The sequence below is a fragment of the Lactuca serriola genome, chromosome 8, assembly GCF_051521515.1.
Source record: "Lactuca serriola cultivar US96UC23 chromosome 8, Lser_US96UC23_V15, whole genome shotgun sequence".
Lineage (NCBI taxonomy): Eukaryota > Viridiplantae > Streptophyta > Magnoliopsida > Asterales > Asteraceae > Lactuca > Lactuca serriola.
Window position 1 is genome coordinate 176,969,129 of NC_136415.1, and position 19,462 is coordinate 176,988,590.

Genomic DNA, 19,462 nt, shown 5'->3' on the forward strand with positions numbered 1-19,462 from the left:
TTAGTGAATAGTAAATGCATATAAGTTGAAGTTTATCTGTTCCTTTTTTCCTAAGAGGGTAAAAGCGATATCAGGGCCCCTCGATGATTTGATTTGACTTATGTGTCAGGCTCGGTCAGGACTGAATTGATGTGTTCAATTAAGTTCTATGTCAGATGAATCAGAGATCGAGAAACAATTTGCTGGACAATAAGTATGACTATGTTCCATGTAATTGTCCGCACGATATCTAGAACAGAGGATTATATGATCCCTTATCTGAAGGACAAAGTATTGATAAGATCAGAGTTCAACAACGTCTATGAGAGCTACGATTGCTAATCGGATGGTAGTTACATTTATAGTTACTAGACTTATCCAAGTGGGAGACTATTGGATTAGTGTCTAAGACCGTAACTATATTTGATAAGTACTTGACCCGGTTATGCATGGTCCTTTTGGGTTGCCTTCACCATAGCTACTTGATAGGGTGATTTATGGAGAGAGAGAGAGAGGATATTATGATTTATTAATATATTATAAGAATAATATATTAAAAGAGAAATCATATTATTTAATTAACATTAGTCATAAATTAATTAAGAATTAATTTGGTGGCTAAAAGAGATTAATTAAATACAAGGGGACTGGACTGCAATTATTGGATAATTGAGTTATTGGGCTGGGAAACCTAATGGGACAAGGGGATGAACGAAATTATGATGGGAGCCCATCATATTTTCGTCCATGTCCTTTATTCCAGAAGGTTCCATGGGCTGCTTAGAGTTTAAGCTGTCCATTAGGGTTTTGACTGAAACCCTTGCAGTTCACAGTATAAATAGGACCCTTAGGCTATGAAAATCGGCTACACTTGATTCCAAGGAACCCTAGAGCCGAATTTGTGCCTCTCCCCTCTCTTAAATATCATCCTCTTGCTACTTGGTGTTTGTGATCCATTAGAGTAGTGACATTTGTGACTCTAAACTCCAAGACAAGAAGAATCAAGAAAGAATCAACCAATCAACAAGAGGTAATCATCTAGATTTGATTAGTTATGTTAAATTTTGAATCATACTACTAGATCTAGGGTTTGCAAGTCTTGGATTCATTGAATGTACAATAGAGAAGCCTAGATCCAAACATTAGGGTTTGCATGAGCACATAGGATGTTTATTTGTGTAAAACCCATCATGTTTATCACGTAAAGTTGCAAACTTTACGTGCATGCAAGGCTCTAAAGTCTTAAAATGACAAAACCAATCTTTCAATGGAGTTGGGAGGATTTCATACTTGCCAAAGCTAAGAGCTTTATGGACTTAGAAACGAAAGAGAGTTCAGATCTGAAGTTACAACTTCAGATCTGAGCTCATACCCAAGAATAGCTTCATAATATGCTAGAAAAGCCCTAATCTTCAACCAAATGAGATCTACAAGGAAATGAGGTCAAGGTAACGACTTGATACCTTCAATTGATGCTAGCCGAGGTAGATTTCTGATTCCCACACGTTTCTTGCTTCTAGTCACTTGTTCTCCAAGCTCTTCTCACCAAGAATCCTCTTCCAAAGCTTAAAACACACAAATAGAGCACACACACACGCATTATGGTTCGCTGAGCTCTCAAGGGACTGCAAGGAGGCCAAAGGAGGCTAATGATCCCTTAAATAGGGTGCAAAACCCCGAAAATTAAGGTTTCATCCTCCAGCTCCTACTCGTCGAGTCCCTTCTTGGACTCGGCGAGTAGGTCACTTAAACACGTGGACCAACCCACTGCTACTCGACGAGTCAGGACAACCAACTCGTCGAGTAGACCTTGAAATCATGAGAATTTACAACCCTAAATCAATACCTGAGAATCGGGGCGTTATAATTCTCCCCCACTTGAACTAAACTTCGTCCTCGAAGTCCACCGCGGTGAACAACTCCGGATAGTGCTCCCGCATCTTTGCCTCCGGATCCCACGTCCACTCGGACCCTCTTTGGTGCTCCCACTGTACCTTTTACCAAAGGTATCTCCTTGTTCCATAGAAACTTCACTTTCCTCTCTAGAATGGCCATGGGCCTCTCAACATAATTCAGGCGCTCGTCGACCTGAATGTCATCCAATGATACCACCGCCTCCTGATCTATAATGGACTTTTGCAATTGCGAAACGTGAAAGATGATGTGAAACCCAACTGAACCTTTTCAAAAGCTCTATCCTACATGCCACTTTGCTAACTTGACAAAATCTTGATGATCCAAAATACCGGAAACCCAACTTTCCCTCTTCCTGAAGCGAACCCTTTGTGCTGACAGGATATTTGTCCCAAAATATCATACAAAATCAATATACTAAAACACGAATACTCATGCCTGGCCCAATCAGCCTCGGGCTGGAATACCAAGCATATCAGGTCCAATCAATCATAGGGTCCGGTCATCCTCAGGATGGAATACCCTAGATTGGAATACCTCTATGAACATAACTCGAGTCTACTCATAACTTGAGATCCAAGGATCTATCCTTGCATCTCATCTACCATCCTACGATTCATCACAACTGAGTGTAAATCCCCTGAATCTTCAACAATACATCCATTCCGAACGCGCTCCTACAAAAAGACATAACCAACACAATCTTTATGCCCACAGCCTATGACTGGAATACCCTTATGTGGTCCTCAACATTGGTCTGGATTGCCTCCGAGCCCACAACATGAGTCTAGTATGCCCTCTCCGGCCCTCAGCTCATGACTGGAATGCTCCCAATGACCGATTGACACTACTGTCGTCACTTCAGTTGCCCAACACTTCGGTCCTGTAGATATCCACTTTCTTCTGCCACTCGAAGGGCCTAATTGGTGCTCCTCTCATCAACGAACAACATAACGATACAAAAACTTCTACTACACATGAATGCTAATTCATAACCCACTTCAACTCTTCTTGCTACCATATGATGTTTCTTAGACGAAGTCGAAACCTCCCTGGTCCCAACATGTCTGCCTACTACCCGAAACATCGGATACCTCACCGATTACTGAACCAAAAGACACACACAAACAGAAGTCCCACGCATCTACCGAAAGGAAAACTGACTGGCTGGACTTGCTCCCACGCCATGTCATCAACTTCTGCTAACATAATGAACGTTACATGACCCACGTTAGCCTCACGTCCTACTTGGTCTACAGTGACCCATCTTCTCCTTACTTTAGACACGCTATGGCTCTTTCACATATGAAACCAACCCAAGACACATCACAATAACTCAAACCATCATCAACATACCTACCACTACCGGTCAACCAGTACGACACTCATATCTAACCCATATCACCCCCTTCGGGTTGGAATACCAACATGTCTAATCAATTCAACTATCTAGTTGTAATTCTTAGGGTTTGTTGGCCTACCTCCTCAACCCTACCGCTCCCCTTGAGCCTCCGTTCCAACGACTTTCAGTCAGCCCGCACCGGGTATCTTGGCCTACTGCATAAAGCAGGACCGCCTCAACCCTATCTAAATGCCATAGAAAATCATGAGAAAGATCTAACCCGGTTCCCAGAACCTGAATGACAAGATATTATAATCCCAAGCCTTCCTAAGGCTGACGAATACCCAATCGGATCTACTTCCCAGTCCCCAATTGGAGTATTACCCGATCCAAGAAGATTAATCCTTTGAGGCACTCCGAACTGATGAGATCACCAAGATCCTCTGTACTCCATCTGATCTCTAATAACCACTTCTGATTAACCAAAAAAATACACTGGAGTCTTCCGCCTACTCTAGCAGCATGTTAAATACTTGGGGACAGACCTGCTGATTGCTATAGCATAACAGCATACTCAATACCCGCACATATATCTACAAACATATAAAAAGTTTTCAGCATGACTGGACCGCCTCACCAGGCCTTTAGTCTATCTGGACCACTCTCAGAACCTCGATCATGTATGGGCCGCCTCTCTGGGCCTTCAGCCTGTCTGGACCGTTCTCCGAGCCTTCGACCCGACTAGTACGCCCCACCGACCTTCAGTCTATTCGGACCGCTCTAAACTGTCAAGCATCTCCTTGGACCACCCCCTCCTAGTGATCTTTTCATGCAGACTGTTCTCACCCACTTGGGGTTCCAAACTCCTAATCCATTCCGTGGACTCTAACCCCGACCTGACCCTAGGTCTCAAGTTGACCGTCTACCCTCTCGGAAATCTGTGGTCTGTTCCCCGACCCGCATGTCTACCACAAACGCTAAATAACTCGCACACCCGTGTTGAATATACTGTCGAGCCCTAGAAGCTAACCAAACCCTCAATCTATCAATCCAAAAAACCCTTAGAGTCGAGCATACCGTCGACCGAATACTCGAACTGAACTCAATTCCTGACTAGAACTCCAACCTGGTTCCCCAACTTCTGTTGTCAAGAACCAAGAAGACGTGTTTCTTATGCTGGGGAGTTTTACCGAACCCCCAGTCAACACAACCCTCAAACGAAGTAGCCACTAGGGCCCCCATTCTCCCTGTCGGGTTGTGAAATTTATCCCCGTTTCAAAACCTCTCCCGCTTCCACATCCCGGGTTAACTCTGCCCCACTTAGATTCAACTAAGCCTTCATAATACATTAAAATTAGAGGATTCCCAATCCTTCTCACTTCCCAACGATCGATCCGATGACAACCAACTCTTTCCCACTAGTGCTCCATCATTAGTCGATCCCAATTGATCGCATACTTCTAAGAACTAGATGAACACTTCCTAAATCCCAGTGAAACCGATAGTCACTAATGCTTGAATGACCTCACACTCAAGTCCTGAAGACCACAAGATAGATGCTCCAACTAATACCTCGGCGACGAGCTACTTCCCTTGGCGCTTTAGTCCGTCAATCGCTAACGATTGCTAAAACCACTGAATCCTGAAAATGCTGAATAACCCTTCTGTGGGACCCTATCCGCAGACCTCCCACATAATACTCCTTTTCCAAAGGTGTTCCAAACAAGTTTCCCGCTCTTGGGCTCTAGGAATCATTCTCTTCAGGGTTCGCACCCTGACTCACTTACCAGCTCAAACTTCCACAGCTGAATTGTAGCAGCTGAAACAATCTCTGCCCTAAATTGGGCTACAAACTACTCCCAAGACAGTCTACAATCCCAAAAGTGCAATAGGTCGCATAATCAATCCTTACTGCCTGATACAAGAGATTCAAGGCGAACCGAACCTCACAATTACTTATGCCACGTCAACCCACCTGCATTCACCGACGCTGAAATAATGTTGCCAATCCCTGTAACCAACTGACCCCGAGCTGGAATACAACCTGATCTTGGGTCACAAGCCTGCTCACTAATTCGAGCTTGAAAAACTGAAAGGGCACAATCCTTGCCCTATAAAACGACAATCCAATCCATCAATCAACCATTCCACTTCCAGCTGCAAAACCCCAACTGAACATAATCATCACTCCTTTCCAGAGTCCCCGCGACTCACATTCCGGCCTCGAGAAAACCCCCGCACCTCAAATCTAGAAACTCATGTGCTAGCCTCTCCTGCTCAACCGGTGGAATATAACGTGTACAGATCATCTCCCTGATCTCAGATAATTGCAACCCTCTGCTCATCAGAATATGTACCCGAACATGTCCCGATACTGGAAAGCTTGACCAGCTCCTCCCCCTGCCGTCGTTACAGCTGATGTAGCTGCTACGGCAGCCGCCTCGGCAAGGGCTACATAACGCTCATAGAAATACTAAACCATGGAGGTCTTAATAGACCCGAACATCTCCGACAACTGTCCCCAGACAATCTTGATCACCTCCTCCCAGATGATCTCACTGACATGATCCTCTAACAGTACTGGCTTATCCTGGCTGCCAATTTCGATCCTAACCCGGATCCGGTCTCAAGACATCTCGAATAACCCATACCATAACAGGGAACCAACTTCCAACTAAACCCTAGAGGTTGTGACTTCCTTGCTACGCGTATGGGTCCTGTGCTTTCAGTAGTACGGACCCATATTACCTTCTACACCTACCCATATTTGTCTCAAGTATCACCACAACACCCTAATAATATACATGCTCATGGTGGTCACTCAACCTCACTCCCAGAGGAAGGCTAACTGTCTCACAACTGACCTACCGGTCCCACACAACCCACCCATCCATGAAACTTCCACCAACCCTGTAGCACTAGTGTATGCTAGCCATACATAACGATGGACCCTATAGACTTTCAAATATCTAATCCTACCCTAAGCCCCCAATCAGAACAAAACATAAGGCCAAATCAAACATTCTCAGGCTATAAGATCTTAATTATGTATAACCATGATGCACACACTAAACAACTACAGTAATGATGTCAATCTCATATAAGGAAAAACCCTAGGCTAGCAGGCATCATATAATTAGGCAATTCTATCATGCAATTCCTGAAGATCCTTAGCCTAGTACTAGCATACTGTTCTATCATATCACAATATCAAATAACCGTATGGTATTTTGGGGTCTACTTACTGGCTTCGGCTGATCGTACACTTCGCATCCTCTTTTACTTATTTTGAAAACCATTTAAAACCATTTTGAAAATCTTTCCTTGATTTGAGACTGGATTCATACGAATGTTCCTCCAATTCACTCAAACCAAGGCTCTTATACCAACTTGTAACATCCATAAAAATCAAGCCAATTTAAAACTTTTTAAATCATTTAAAACCATTCAGTCATTACAATTTGTTTTCAAAATAGTTTAAACATCAGAGTTCCCAAAAATCATAATTATCAATCGAGGAAATGTACGGTCACGCCTTCGCCTTCCCGCGACCATCCGCTGAACCTAAAACAATAAACTAAAATTGTAAGCCCGAAAACTTAGTGAGTTACCCCCAAAATACCAACCTCATATAACCATAACATATCATATCATCAAATACAGAACAACATGCATAATGAGCCTTCAGCCTGATTGGACCGCCTCGTAGGGCCTACAGCCTATCTAGACCGCTCCCGAGCCTTCGACGTGATTGGACCGCCTCGCAGGGCCTAAAGCCTATCTGGAACGCTCGTCGGGTATGTTGGCCTACAACACAAAGCAGGACCGCCTCAACCCAACCCCCACTCAAATAAACATGTGCACATAACTATCATACGCTAAATCATATCATATAACAGTCAAATCGATCTAACAGATCACTAATCATAGCAACATCCCAATAATCGGGATACAGACCTAACCGGTCACTAACATAGCATCATCCTATAACCAGGACACTGACCTAACCAGATCACTAAGCATAAGCATATCACCATCCTAACTACCAGGATGTAATCAATAAACATATCATGCCATAACCGGATACAATCCATAAAGGGTCGGCCTTGGTGCCTTAGATCCTGTTGATATAGTGAGGATAACTCACCTCGCAACTATCGACTCGAAGGCTAAGCTCAAACCCTCAGATCACCGCCACAAACTCCACCACCTATAATCACCATAGAACCATATCCATAAGTTTCCAATTTTCCTAAAATGCCCTAAAAGTTAACTAGTCAAACCTTGTCAAAGTCAACGTCAACGGTCATGGTCAACAGTCCATGTTGACCCGACTCGTCGAGTGCAGTCACTGACTCATTGAGTCCTTCTAGAACTCGAGTAGTCGTGAAATCCCCCCAATGACTCGTCGAGTTTCCCCACAACCCGCCAAGTTCATGCGCGTCCAAAGTCGGAAAAACCCCAGCTGACTCGTCGAGTCATCCTGCTGACTCGCCGAGTCCACGACAATCTTCATCGGACTCGCCGAGTCCCTTCAGTCCATATCCAAACATATGCTTATTAAGCCATTTTAAGGTTCCATATTGCAGATCCAGCTTCCCAAGGCATGTTTATCACGTAAAGATGTAAACTTTACGTGCATGCAAGGCTCTAAAGTCTTAAAATGACAAAACCAATCTTGCAATGGAGTTTTACACTTAAGGAGGAGTTCATACTTGCCAAAGCTAAGAGCTTTGTGGACTTAGAGACCAAAGAGAGTTCAGATCTAAAGTTACAACTTCAGATATGAGCTCAAAAATAGCTTCATAATATGCTAGAAAAGCCCTAATCTTCACCCAAATGAGATCTAAAAGGAAATGAAGTCAAGATAGCAACTTGATACCTTCAATTGATCCTAGCTGAGGTAGATTTCTAATTCTCACACGTTCCTTGTTTCTAGTCACTTGTTCTCCGATCTCTTCTCACCAAGAATCCTTTTCCAAAGCTTAAAACACACAAATGGAGCACACACACACATATTAGGGTTCACTGAGCTCTCAAGGGACTGCAAGGAGGCCAAAATAGGCTAATGATCCCTTAAATAGGGGTGCAAAACCCCGAAAATTAGGGTTTCATCCTCCAGCTCCTACTCGCCGAGTTCCTTCTTGGACTCGGCGAGTAGGTCACTTAAACATGTGGACCAACCTGTTGCTACTTGACGAGTCATGGCAACCAACTCGTCGAGTAGACCTTAAAATCATGAAAATTTATAACCCTAAATCAATACCTGAGAATCAGGGCGTTACAAAAATCAAAGGATTGGTAATTGGAACATGAATGCTAGTCATTATAGGAATCGGTAAACGAAAACGGATAATTCGTTGCACTTTTAGAGAAATCAACTATAGTGAAGTAGGGAATCAAATCTAGACGGAAGTACTTTTAAAATCTTGTTTGAATCTGTTTTGTTTGATCAATTAAGTATTTGTTTGCTTTTAAATCACATGAAGTTAATGCTAGAAGTTTCTGAACCTTAAAATCAAACACCCCCCCCCCCCATTTAATATTATCTCTTAGTATAATTAGTAGTAGATATTATACCCGTTCCCCAAGTGTTTGACAACCCGTTCTTTCCATCACTATACTGTCAAACGAATAGAAACACTTGCCTAATTGTGTAGCAGTTCCTAGATGTGATTAAGTCCATTTTTATAAGTATTAAAAATAATGTTAGTATAATATATTTTTGTGTATAAAATTGAAATTGGGTTTGATTTGTGCAACTTCTCATGGAGTTTGTTTGTCATTTGCCATGCTTTCCCCTAATATCAATCTTAAACTCTTAGGTGGTGTTGTGAGAGAATGAAGCATGTAATCTTGAAAGATTAAAGGTGAAGCTTTGAGCTTTCATAGTTGTATACCAACAGTATTCTCAATGTCACATCTATTTCATTTTTTCTAGTCATTCAAAGTCTTAAATCCCATGAATAAATCCCTCAAAATCATGTTTTGTTCTTCTTGATCAGTTTTTATAACCAACAATCGGATCCAAATTGGAACAAACAAGGAAAAGATCAATAATGGATGATGGGAATGATGATAAGATGGTCTTATCTCTACTACCTGAAATCAAATAAAACCAAGAACACCATGTTTTATACTTGCCATGTGTCAATACTCAACACAAGCAAGGGTATTTTCGGAAGAGGAGCATAAAGAGTCTGCTGCAAAAATAGAAGGAAATAAAGAACAAAATAAAAACTATAGAGTATAAATGAGAATGATAATGGCAAAAAGATGGAAAGATTGAGAACAAATGAGAATGGAGAACGAAGAGTCTAAATCAGAAATAGAAAGAAATGAAGAAATTAAGTTTTGTAAATGAAAGTTGGATGCTATATTATAGCATTTAACTTTCATTTCTAATTCTTAAATATTTTAAGGACAAAATTGAAAAAATGGTCCCTGTGGTACGCATTTTTTTGGGGTTTCAGTCCAAACCTCGACTTTTTTGGATTCATGGTCCTTTTGGCCTAGTTTGTACGTAGAATTGGTCCCCCCGACTTAACTTCCATTAACTTTTTGCTGTTAACTCCCTCATATGCATCTCACATGAGGGTATATTTGTCTTTTCACATATAAATGATCATTTTTGCACCTAAAAAATATATCCCATTTTAAAAAAATAAAAATTAATACCTATTTATTTATTTTAATAATTAAAAAATAAAAATGTCTCTCTCTCTCTCTCTCATCGTCTTCTTCATTACATCTTCCTTTTGCAAATCAAGCCACATACAAACACACTTAAAACTAAATAAAACATAACTGATGAACCTGGGATGAATGATCTAACAATCACATTCAATTTGTTCCTTTGGAGGATAAAAGACAAAACCCCACCAAGAATCCATTCTGACTACCAACATCCCTAAACTAACCATCATCTTAACAACAGCCTCAATACAACAATTAATTCTCCATTCCAGCCATGATTATTGATACCCGTGTGAAAGAAGCACCAAACAACCAACACATGTTCCCTCCCCCATCTTGTTATTCCTTTTTCTTTTTTTCTCTTAAATCGGACCTACAAATTCAACACAAATAGATCTATCTTGATTCTTATTGAGTTATTGGGCCGACTAGAGAGAAAACACACACACGCACACCTGCAAGCTGATTGAAAGGGAAAGGGCTGATATTGATTTTTTTTCGTGTGATTGGACAGAAAAATGAAAGAGAAGATGGTTGGATTGACCTTGAGAAAAAGGGAACGCACATTAATCTTGAGAAAAAGGGGCACCCTCCATCCCATTCTTAATTTCACACATATTAACTGTCAAATCAATTAGGTCATAATGGGTATATTTGATGATACGTGTGGTTGGTGGAGGCAAGAGGAAGAAAATGTAGTTCAAATGGTAAAGGTGCAGGGTACAGGAGATGCAGTGGAGATTGAAGAGGATGAAGTCGATATCGTTGCTGGTGAAGGCCTTGCCAGAGGCAGAAGATGGTCTCATCAGAGAAAGAAAAAAAATGAGGGGGAAGATGCGACTTAGAGGAGACATAGGTATGGTGGGGGAGATATGATTCATAGTTCTTCATCGATCTTTAGATGTAGGTTAATGAACTTGAAGAAGAAGATGGGTGTAGTGTTTTGGGTTGAGAGAGAGAGAGAGAGAGAGAGAGAGAGAGAGAGAGAGAGAGAGAGAGAGAGAGAGAGAGACCTTTTTATTTTTTAATTATTAAAATAAATAAATAGGTATTATTTTTTATTTTTTTAAAAAAATTGGATATATTTTGTAGGTGCAAAAATGGTCCTTTATATGTGAAAAGACAAATATACCCTCATGTGAGATGCACATGAGGGTGTTAACAACAAAAACTTAACGGAAGTTAAGTCGGGGGACCATTTCTACGTACAAACTAGGTCAAAAAGACCATAAATCCAAAAAAGTCAAGGTTTGGACTGAAACCCCCAACAAAGGCATACCACAAGGATCATTTTTGCAATTTTGTCTATTTTAAGTTTTATTTTATATGATTTTTCTTTTCTTATTTAAGCATCATACTTTGGAAACAAAATACAAGTACGATGCTATTATATGTCACAAAGACCTTTAGTTTGCTATTTAGCAGTTTTGGTCCCAAATATTATTTTCCTTGCAATTTGCTACCCTCAGTTTAATTGATTTTTTCAATAATGGTCCCCAAGTGTAACTGATTTTTTTTAATATTGGTACCAAAAAGTTCTTTTTGCAATGTTGTGAAATGGTAAATATATCCTGATATGCAAAAGAACAATCCACTGATAAAATTCTAAAGAACATATCATGAAGATGAAGATACGTACAAAACCCTAAATCGCTCTTTTTTTCTCTCTACTTCAATAGATAACTTCTGATATTTCAGCTACAGTCTCCAATTTCCTTTTAACTCTGCTACCCTCATAGTTCAGCAAAATGACACAACTCGTCCTTCCTATCTCTTCCTTCTTCACCTCTTACACTTATCTTCTTATCAGCTACAAATTTATTCCTACATGATAATTAAGTAATTAACCCAAACATTAACAAACCATCAAAAAGTAAGCTGATTGATTTCAAACATCATTCAGCTTTCATTAAACCCTAATTTTGTATCATTTTTAAACATAGATAAGAAAAAGATACATACCAGATAGTAGTAGTCTTTTCAAAAAACTTCATTCCTAAAACAACTGAATCCTCTCAAACCAACTTCACTTAATCTGAATGTGGAACCTCTTCATCAAGATTGCTACTTATCTTCTTTTCAGTACCAGAGCTCTGTGACCCTGTTGCCCTTGCCAACATCACAAATGTCATCCCTCCAAGAACATTGTTCACCAATCTCAATCCAACCACAGAGGTCTTGAAGAAAACAGTTGGGAGACCTTTTTGCAACAAGAACTCGATTCCATTCAAAGTTTGGTACCTCAGATTACTGCTTACACCCATATGCATTGCCCAAGTTATGGAATTTAAAAACATGGGTGGAGGTTTGTTTGGTGATTCAAAGTTTGGATCCATCTTCTTCCTCATCTTGATCAAGCCATTGGAGAGTGCAGTTCCTGCTAACCCTGCAGCTAATCCAACGGCTGCAAATAGAGTTCCTTTGTAAACTAGGGTTCCTAAACGGTTCATGAGAGTATATGAACCAGGCTCAAACATGTGGCTTGTAGGGGAATTGGCGAATATGAAAGGAAGAGAAATTGATGAAGAAGACATAGTGGGTGCTAATAGATACATAAGGGTGAAATTAAGAATTGAACCTACTACAAGTGTGGAAAACACAAAATCGAGTTCATTGAGCCCAAAATTTGGACGGGTTGCCATGTCACCAAGAACAGCTGCACTCACGCCCACCAGTTCTTCCATTAGGATCTTGAATGGAAACTGGGGATCAGCAGCAACTCTTGATCTCCACCCGCTAAGAAAGGCCCCAATTGGTCCAAAACTATCAGATTGAGGTGAATCATCGGATTTTCCATCTCCACCTCCACCATGACTGCCATCATTTCCTCCTCCATTGCTTCCATAGTTGCTGCCACCAGCACCGCAGAGAAGTGGTTGGAATTCAGGTAGTAAGTTGGGGTTAAAGGGCTTTGATTTTAGGGAGGGAAACGTAAAGTTTAGGGAGGATTTGAAAAGGAGTTTTCTATCTGGTAATTGGAAGGTAGAAATGTGATGAAGACGATGGTAGTTTTCAGTAATATGAGGAGAATGGACCTGAGCTACAGAAGCCATGTTTTAAACCAAAGGTTGAAAAGTGATGGAAAAGCAATTTGAACCTGAAAAAAAAAGGTATCAGTACGTAAGTTACAGTTTGTAGTTTGTGGCTAAAGAAAGTATCATATTCCAGCAAACTACAATTGGGAACCTCAATTAAACCCTAACTTCAATAAAGCCAAAATGCAGGGACGCAAGTATCGTTAAAGAGTTATAATTAAAATCAATTATTTCTCCACCACAACTGAAAATCCAAACGATAAGTATTGAACATTATAAGAATAAGATAAATAAGGATTCAAATCAATGTTAAGCGGAATTGAAAACGTTAAATTGAGATTACCTTTATAAAGTGGATTGGTAAATTGAATTGATGAAAAACCTTGAACGGTGTTGCCGGTTGCCGGAAAGAGATGATTTGGACGATTGCGAAGAGAACAACGGCAGTGAATCGAAGGAGCAAGTGAGTGTGGCTGGAAATTCCGAAAATAGAACTTAAAATCTATATAAAATCCTAATGAAAGAATGCGACGAGGCGATGCAAGGAACAGCGATAGGCTGAAAGAGACGCAGAGAAATTGAACGATTGAGCACCCAACCACGTTTGGTTCAGAAAATCAGAAGATGTGTGGTTTGTCCGACACGTGGCCATGGATATGGCCCACCGTATCTTACCCTCTTTAAAGATATTCTTTCACTCCAAAAAAATATATATTATTATTATTTCGTTTTAAGAAAATAGAAACACAAAAAGTAACATGTATAGCCAAATGACATTGTAATTTTATTTTGAACTCCTTTAACTTTTCCCATGATTTATCGAAGAAGTGTGAAATTGTGAATGAAGAAAATTTTATTGGTTTTTTGTCATTATGTTCATATTAATATTGTTTTCATCAAAATTTAGTTTTTTAATCACTTTGATAAACTATATGTTAATAATAGATTCTTCGTTGATTCGACCTTTATTTGCCATAACTATTTAGGGGTGTTTAACATTTTTTTTTCACTGTCAATGATTGTGATCAAAAACTTGAAGTAAGTTGTTCCATAACACCAATTTCTTTTAATCAATTATTTCGACTCACTTACATATTTTAACGATTTTAAGCCACCGACATTCTTTTCTGTATAATTTTTTTTCGCCTTGTTGACCATTTGTTGAATTAAACATGGTCTCACAAAAGTCTTTTCTCCCACTTGCAGCCGACACCATGGTAACCAACATTTCCTCCCATACAACCAATTGATTTTATTTTTCAATATATGACGAATATGCCATGGTTGCCAAATAATAGAGGTTGAGTGAAAGATTTTGTTATTTTCTTTTCGTTGAATAATGTCATGATGTTTAATAGTTTTTGATGTTCCATGTTTGTATAATTCTCTTAATTATTGATATGTGTTGATGTGTTTGCCTGGAATCATGGTTTGGGTCAAGAAGGCTCACAAAACACGATGGAGTTATACTTGATTGTTTTTTGCTTTACACACAAATATGCAAAAAGGGAGGGGTGTGAAAAAGCCTAAACCCGAATAATCTGACTAAATCTGAACCCGAATAAAACAGATAAGGTCGGGTTTAATAGATTCTACAATTGAAATTGAGTTTTATCAAGACGACCCAAATAACCCAAAACATAAATAGGGTCGAGTTTCCAGTTTATATTATCACATTTAATCGGGTTTGGGTTAACCTCATTAAGCCTATAATCTAACAAGTCTTTACATATTGTTTATGTTAGTCCTTTGCAAGTTACAACACCCTTTACATGTTGTTTATCTAATAAGAAAATCCTATTCATTTCTCGTTCCATGTTAAATAGTAAACTGTAATTAGAAACGATCATATATTGTCAAAAACTTTCGGTGTACACAAAGTTGAATCGCCAAAACAAAAGAAAAAATGATCAAATTGCTTTTGCCTATTTCATAGCACGTGTATGTGGTTTAAAACACCATAGATTGAGTTTTACTTTATACCTTAAGTCTCTATGCATGAGAGTTATGTACTAAAATGAGATAACTTAAATTCATCTTATATTTTAACCCGACTAACCTGAAACGTAATTAATCCCAACCTTAAAAGGGTTGGTTTTTAGGTAATTCTTTAAAAAAAAATCCGACTAACCCGACTCGTTTAACCGAAAACCCCGATCGAGTTGACTCGATTAACTATCCTAAGCAAGGATTACTTGATTAACATGGAGCACTGAGACAATAACAACTAACAAGGGTTAACATTAGCAAGAGCTTCTTGATGAAAATAATAAGTGAAAAAGGAGTGTAAGAGGAGATCAATAATAACACAAAGGAGGGGGCTTTATTAAATAATAAAAGTCTGACAAAAAATATATAGATATAAAAGAAGAGAAGTACAAAAATGGGTGTAAATTGTTCATTTTACAAATATTTAACATTATATATCTAACACATTAGTGATAAGGACCAAAGTAACAAAATAAGATAACTAGGACTGAAAACATAACAACATGCACATTTGACCTAAAATTGCAACTTTGCATAAAATATATGGACCATTTGTGTAATTTACCCTACCTACCCTACAATATAGTATTAAAGGATAAATTTCGGTTGGTACGAGTAAACCGAGGAAGGGAATTGCAAATTAGCATCTTTCTCCTGCCAAATTTCTAGTCTCCTCTATTTTAAACAAGTTGCTACTATAAGAATACGCGCTTCGTCTGAATTCTGATTAGGGTTTTATCAACTTACTCCGATCATCGCCGGACAACCTCAATTCTCAGGTTATCTATTTCCATTCATCCGATTACATCTATTTGGGCTTCACGTCTTTTTGTAATCGAATCGTTTTCTTAACTTGTGTATCATTTTAATATCTTAGCTAGGAAAATCTATGCCATAATTTTAACTAGGAAATGCAGATTTACTAGCTATTACCAGTTCATGTTCATGCTCTTCTAGGGTTTTGGTTGGTGAGAAGCTCTATTCTATTAGGATCTAGTCTTTGATTTACACCTTTCTTTGAAGCTCTAATTCTCTTTGGGATTTTCAATTTAGAGTTACGATCTCAATGAATTCCCCCTCATGCCATCCTCCATTTTTGTCAGTATATGTAATTCCAGTTTTCCTGCCTATGAGTTACCTTATTCCGATGAATTTTGTTTATATTGATATACTGTTACTGCTCTATGTAAGAATTATTTACCTGTCAAGCTAAATTTTGATTTTTTGTTTCAGAGTACATCGACTATATCTACAATTCTAAACATCAGTATGGGGATATGCTTCTCTTCGGTGAGTTTCCTTTGGTCATTTCCAACTAACTTAATAAAGAATCAAAGCACTTCACGTGTTTTTCAACAAAAAGGATATATTCATGTGTCATGAATTATGATGCCCTGCTTTTACCCTAACTCTATGATATCTCTGGATCACAATAGATGATATGGTATGTTATATATTGTTAACCTGAATCTGCTGCTTTTAGTTGTGTTAGAAAAGGTTAGATGTGGGGTATGTTCATGAATAAAGATAAAGTGACATCTGAAAGATAGAAATCCAGTCTGTTTGCTAATGAAAAGGAATAAAGTGTAATATGATAATCCCACCAACCAACATAATTCTCTATATTTGAATGATAGCCAACCTGTCCATGATGCTCATTCACTCATTCATTCAATTGCATGTGCCCCACTTTATATGTACAATTCCCTAACAATTTGAAATTACCGATACTACCCTCCACTATAGGCCTAATTTCCTAAATCCTGCTACATGATCCGGTTTAAATGTGATGTTTAAGGTTTGTTTGTAATAAAAAGAAAAGCAATGAACAAAAGAAACATGAAATGTACAATTGAGGAATAAAAGACTTCAAATTAGTGCATGTCTAAAATACCCGAGAATGAGGCTGAGTTGCAATATAATACCCATGTGTGACTCTGAATACCTTGATTGAGAGATCAAAATGGAAAGAAACAGGTGGCTTTATATACTTAATAAATGAAACCAAACCATGTTGGTATTTATTACATTTTAACCCTTTTAATTCAATTTATATTTTCAGACACATAATGATGGAGATGAGTCCGATCATAATGCCGAATTTGCTGGAGGTAACGTGACCCTTGTCTCTTCCAAGGATGCTTGGGATCAAAAGCTCTCAGAAGCAAAGAAGGATCACAAAATAGTAATTTGTTCTTCATATATACATTGGCATTATCAACTACATTTCATCGACTAGACTAGACAAACATTATAGGATTATCTTCAATTATAATGATTAGAAGGGCATTCACGTCTTTTTCTTAGACAAGTGATCAAGAGCAAGTCCCAATCTCAGTCTCAGTCCCACCTTTTCTTGTGTAGGACGATAATTTACACTTTTTGCCCCATTGACATCAACCGCAGTCCCAAAAGCTGCAATTTTTGTCTCATTGACATCAGTCCGAGACAAAAAGTTTCGTTTTTTGCCCCATTGACATTAGTCCTAGTCCCACTTTTTTGGGTGAGACAAAAAGTTGCAGCTTTTGTCCCCAGTCTCTCTGACACAGTATAACCTGTTCTGTTTTGTCTTGTAGGTGATTGCCAACTTTAGTGCATCTTGGTGTGGGCCATGTAGAATGATTGCACCATACTACATTGAGTTATCTGAGAAACACCCGTCGCTTATGTTTTTATCCGTAGATGTTGATGAATTAACCGTAAGTTATACTCCCCCATCCCTATTTTATTCATTTTTCGATCTTATAAAAAATAATTACGTTGCATTTTGTATAGAAATAGTAAATGGTATGTTGATGCAGGATTTTAGCACACAATGGGACATAAAAGCTACTCCAACGTTTTTCTTCCTTAGAAATGGAGAGCAATTCGATAAACTTGTGGGAGCAAACAAGCCCGAGCTCTTGAAAAAGATTAATGCCATTGTGGATTCAGAGCCTCCTCGTCGTGCTGTGTAACTACTTGATGGTTTTATGTTGTTGATTCTTTTAAAGTCAGTAGTTCGTACATAATTTCCCCAAACTTTTTTTTTTTGTGCGAGAGTTTTATCGTTTTCTGTGAAATCTAAGATTTTTGTTTTTGTAATGTTGTGGAAGGTTTATGTTTTGCAATTTGTGATTTGTTCTGTGGTTTAGGGGTGTTTAGATGTTGGATAGGTGGGTAATTATAATTGGATAGTTAATTAGTTGTAATAAAATGTTTTGTAAAAGATAGGAGTTTGGATGTTTTTTTAGTGTCAAATAGTATTTGAGTCAAGCAAGCCTTTCGCATCATCCTCGTTCAATATATAATGGAGAGAATCGTTAAATATAAGGTTATATAAATCTTATAAATCTAATTGCAACAAGCTGTTTGATCCGTTCAAGAACACATGTGATTGGAGTGATACAGAACTCTCCAATGGAAAATTTCAATCACGCTTTGGTTCGGAAGGATCTAGTGTAGCATTAATGCATGAACAAGTAACACGTCTCCTAACATTGGTGGTAAGGTTAATTTGAATTACTTTTAGACAATTGTTTGTTTGTTTATACACAAAACTGCACAAATGGTCATGTATATGTCGAAAATTGTTACTTTTTGCCTAAAAAGGTTTGGACTTAAGTGGTCCAAAGTATTCATTTTGTTGTGGTTTTAATCTATTTTCATTTGAAAATATTCAAAATGACAGATTTATCATTTGTAGTTTCATTTTCCATGTTCGAGTTATTAGAATAATTAAAAAAAAAAACATAAATATTTACCCCACCCACCATCAAATTTAAACATTTTCTTTTTCTTTCCCTTTCTCTCTATGTTCATTATTCTGTCGACAACCACCAGTCATTGGATGATCATTGTGAATCTGCTCAGATTCATATTGTGAATTCTAAAAACTAAATTATATACAGTTTACATTCACAATGTGAATAGATCTATTTGTTAATTTTATAAAACTAATCTACGAGTAATCAGAATGTTAAAATATTATAAAACGACATAGAAATATATTTTAATTAATATGTAATTTTCACTTAATTTGTGAATGATCAAATAATTGAAATAGTAAGTTAGATTCACATTATGAATCTAAAATTGAAATATTTACAGTTTAGATTCACAGTGTGAATCTGAATCAATCGAGTTCTTTTAATCGATGTTGATGTTTTAATAAAAGACAAAAAGTTGAGACTTTTGGTATAATTAGATTTTTTTGAAAAAAAACTAAATATTGAAAGAAAAAAAATGAAGTAGGTTTTTTCTCGAAAAAAAGTTTGTTTTTTATATATTAGCATGGATCTCTATAGAAAGTTGATGAAAAATCATAAACAACGGTATATTCAGTTTTTTTCGTTAAAAAAGATAGCTTACAAAAAAAAATTAAACGAATAAAAAAATATGAGTTTTTTTGTAAAGATTTGAGTTTTATCATTTTATGGTATAATCTAATGTATGTGCGTCCAATATACAAGTCAGTGACGTTTTTACTTGGTGCCGTTGTGGCACCGACAATACCTACTTTTCCTGT

The 19,462-nt window shown here is 38.1% G+C and overlaps 1 protein-coding gene and 1 pseudogene across 2 annotated transcripts; one reads left to right on the top strand and one right to left on the bottom strand.

Moving 5' to 3' along the window:
- Positions 1 to 11,508: 11,508 nt before the first annotated feature.
- LOC145068582 (protein RETICULATA-RELATED 3, chloroplastic pseudogene) lies at positions 11,509 to 13,542 on the bottom strand (annotated as a pseudogene). The gene is made up of 3 exons (XR_013689006.1): positions 13,310 to 13,542; positions 11,894 to 13,028; positions 11,509 to 11,755 (listed from the first exon to the last, which is right to left on the bottom strand). The product of XR_013689006.1 is annotated as a protein RETICULATA-RELATED 3, chloroplastic pseudogene (transcript).
- A 2,035-nt stretch (positions 13,543 to 15,577) lies between these two features.
- On the top strand, positions 15,578 to 18,065 carry LOC145069284 (thioredoxin H-type-like). Its single transcript, XM_079016225.1, has 5 exons — positions 15,578 to 15,734; positions 16,189 to 16,245; positions 17,018 to 17,140; positions 17,532 to 17,654; positions 17,757 to 18,065. Exons 2-5 carry the CDS (start codon positions 16,225 to 16,227, stop codon positions 17,910 to 17,912), a joined length of 423 nt encoding a protein of 140 aa, XP_078872351.1. The 5' UTR covers positions 15,578 to 15,734; positions 16,189 to 16,224; the 3' UTR covers positions 17,913 to 18,065.
- Positions 18,066 to 19,462: the final 1,397 nt, after the last annotated feature.

Excerpts from the sequence above, each read along its gene's own strand:
- LOC145069284 (XM_079016225.1), top strand. The coding sequence starts at position 16,225 with ATGGGGATATGCTTCTCTTCG. Across the intron at positions 16,246-17,017 it reads TGGGGATATGCTTCTCTTCG|ACACATAATGATGGAGATGA; the intron begins GTGAGTTTCCTT and ends TTATATTTTCAG. Across the intron at positions 17,655-17,756 it reads TAGATGTTGATGAATTAACC|GATTTTAGCACACAATGGGA; the intron begins GTAAGTTATACT and ends ATGTTGATGCAG.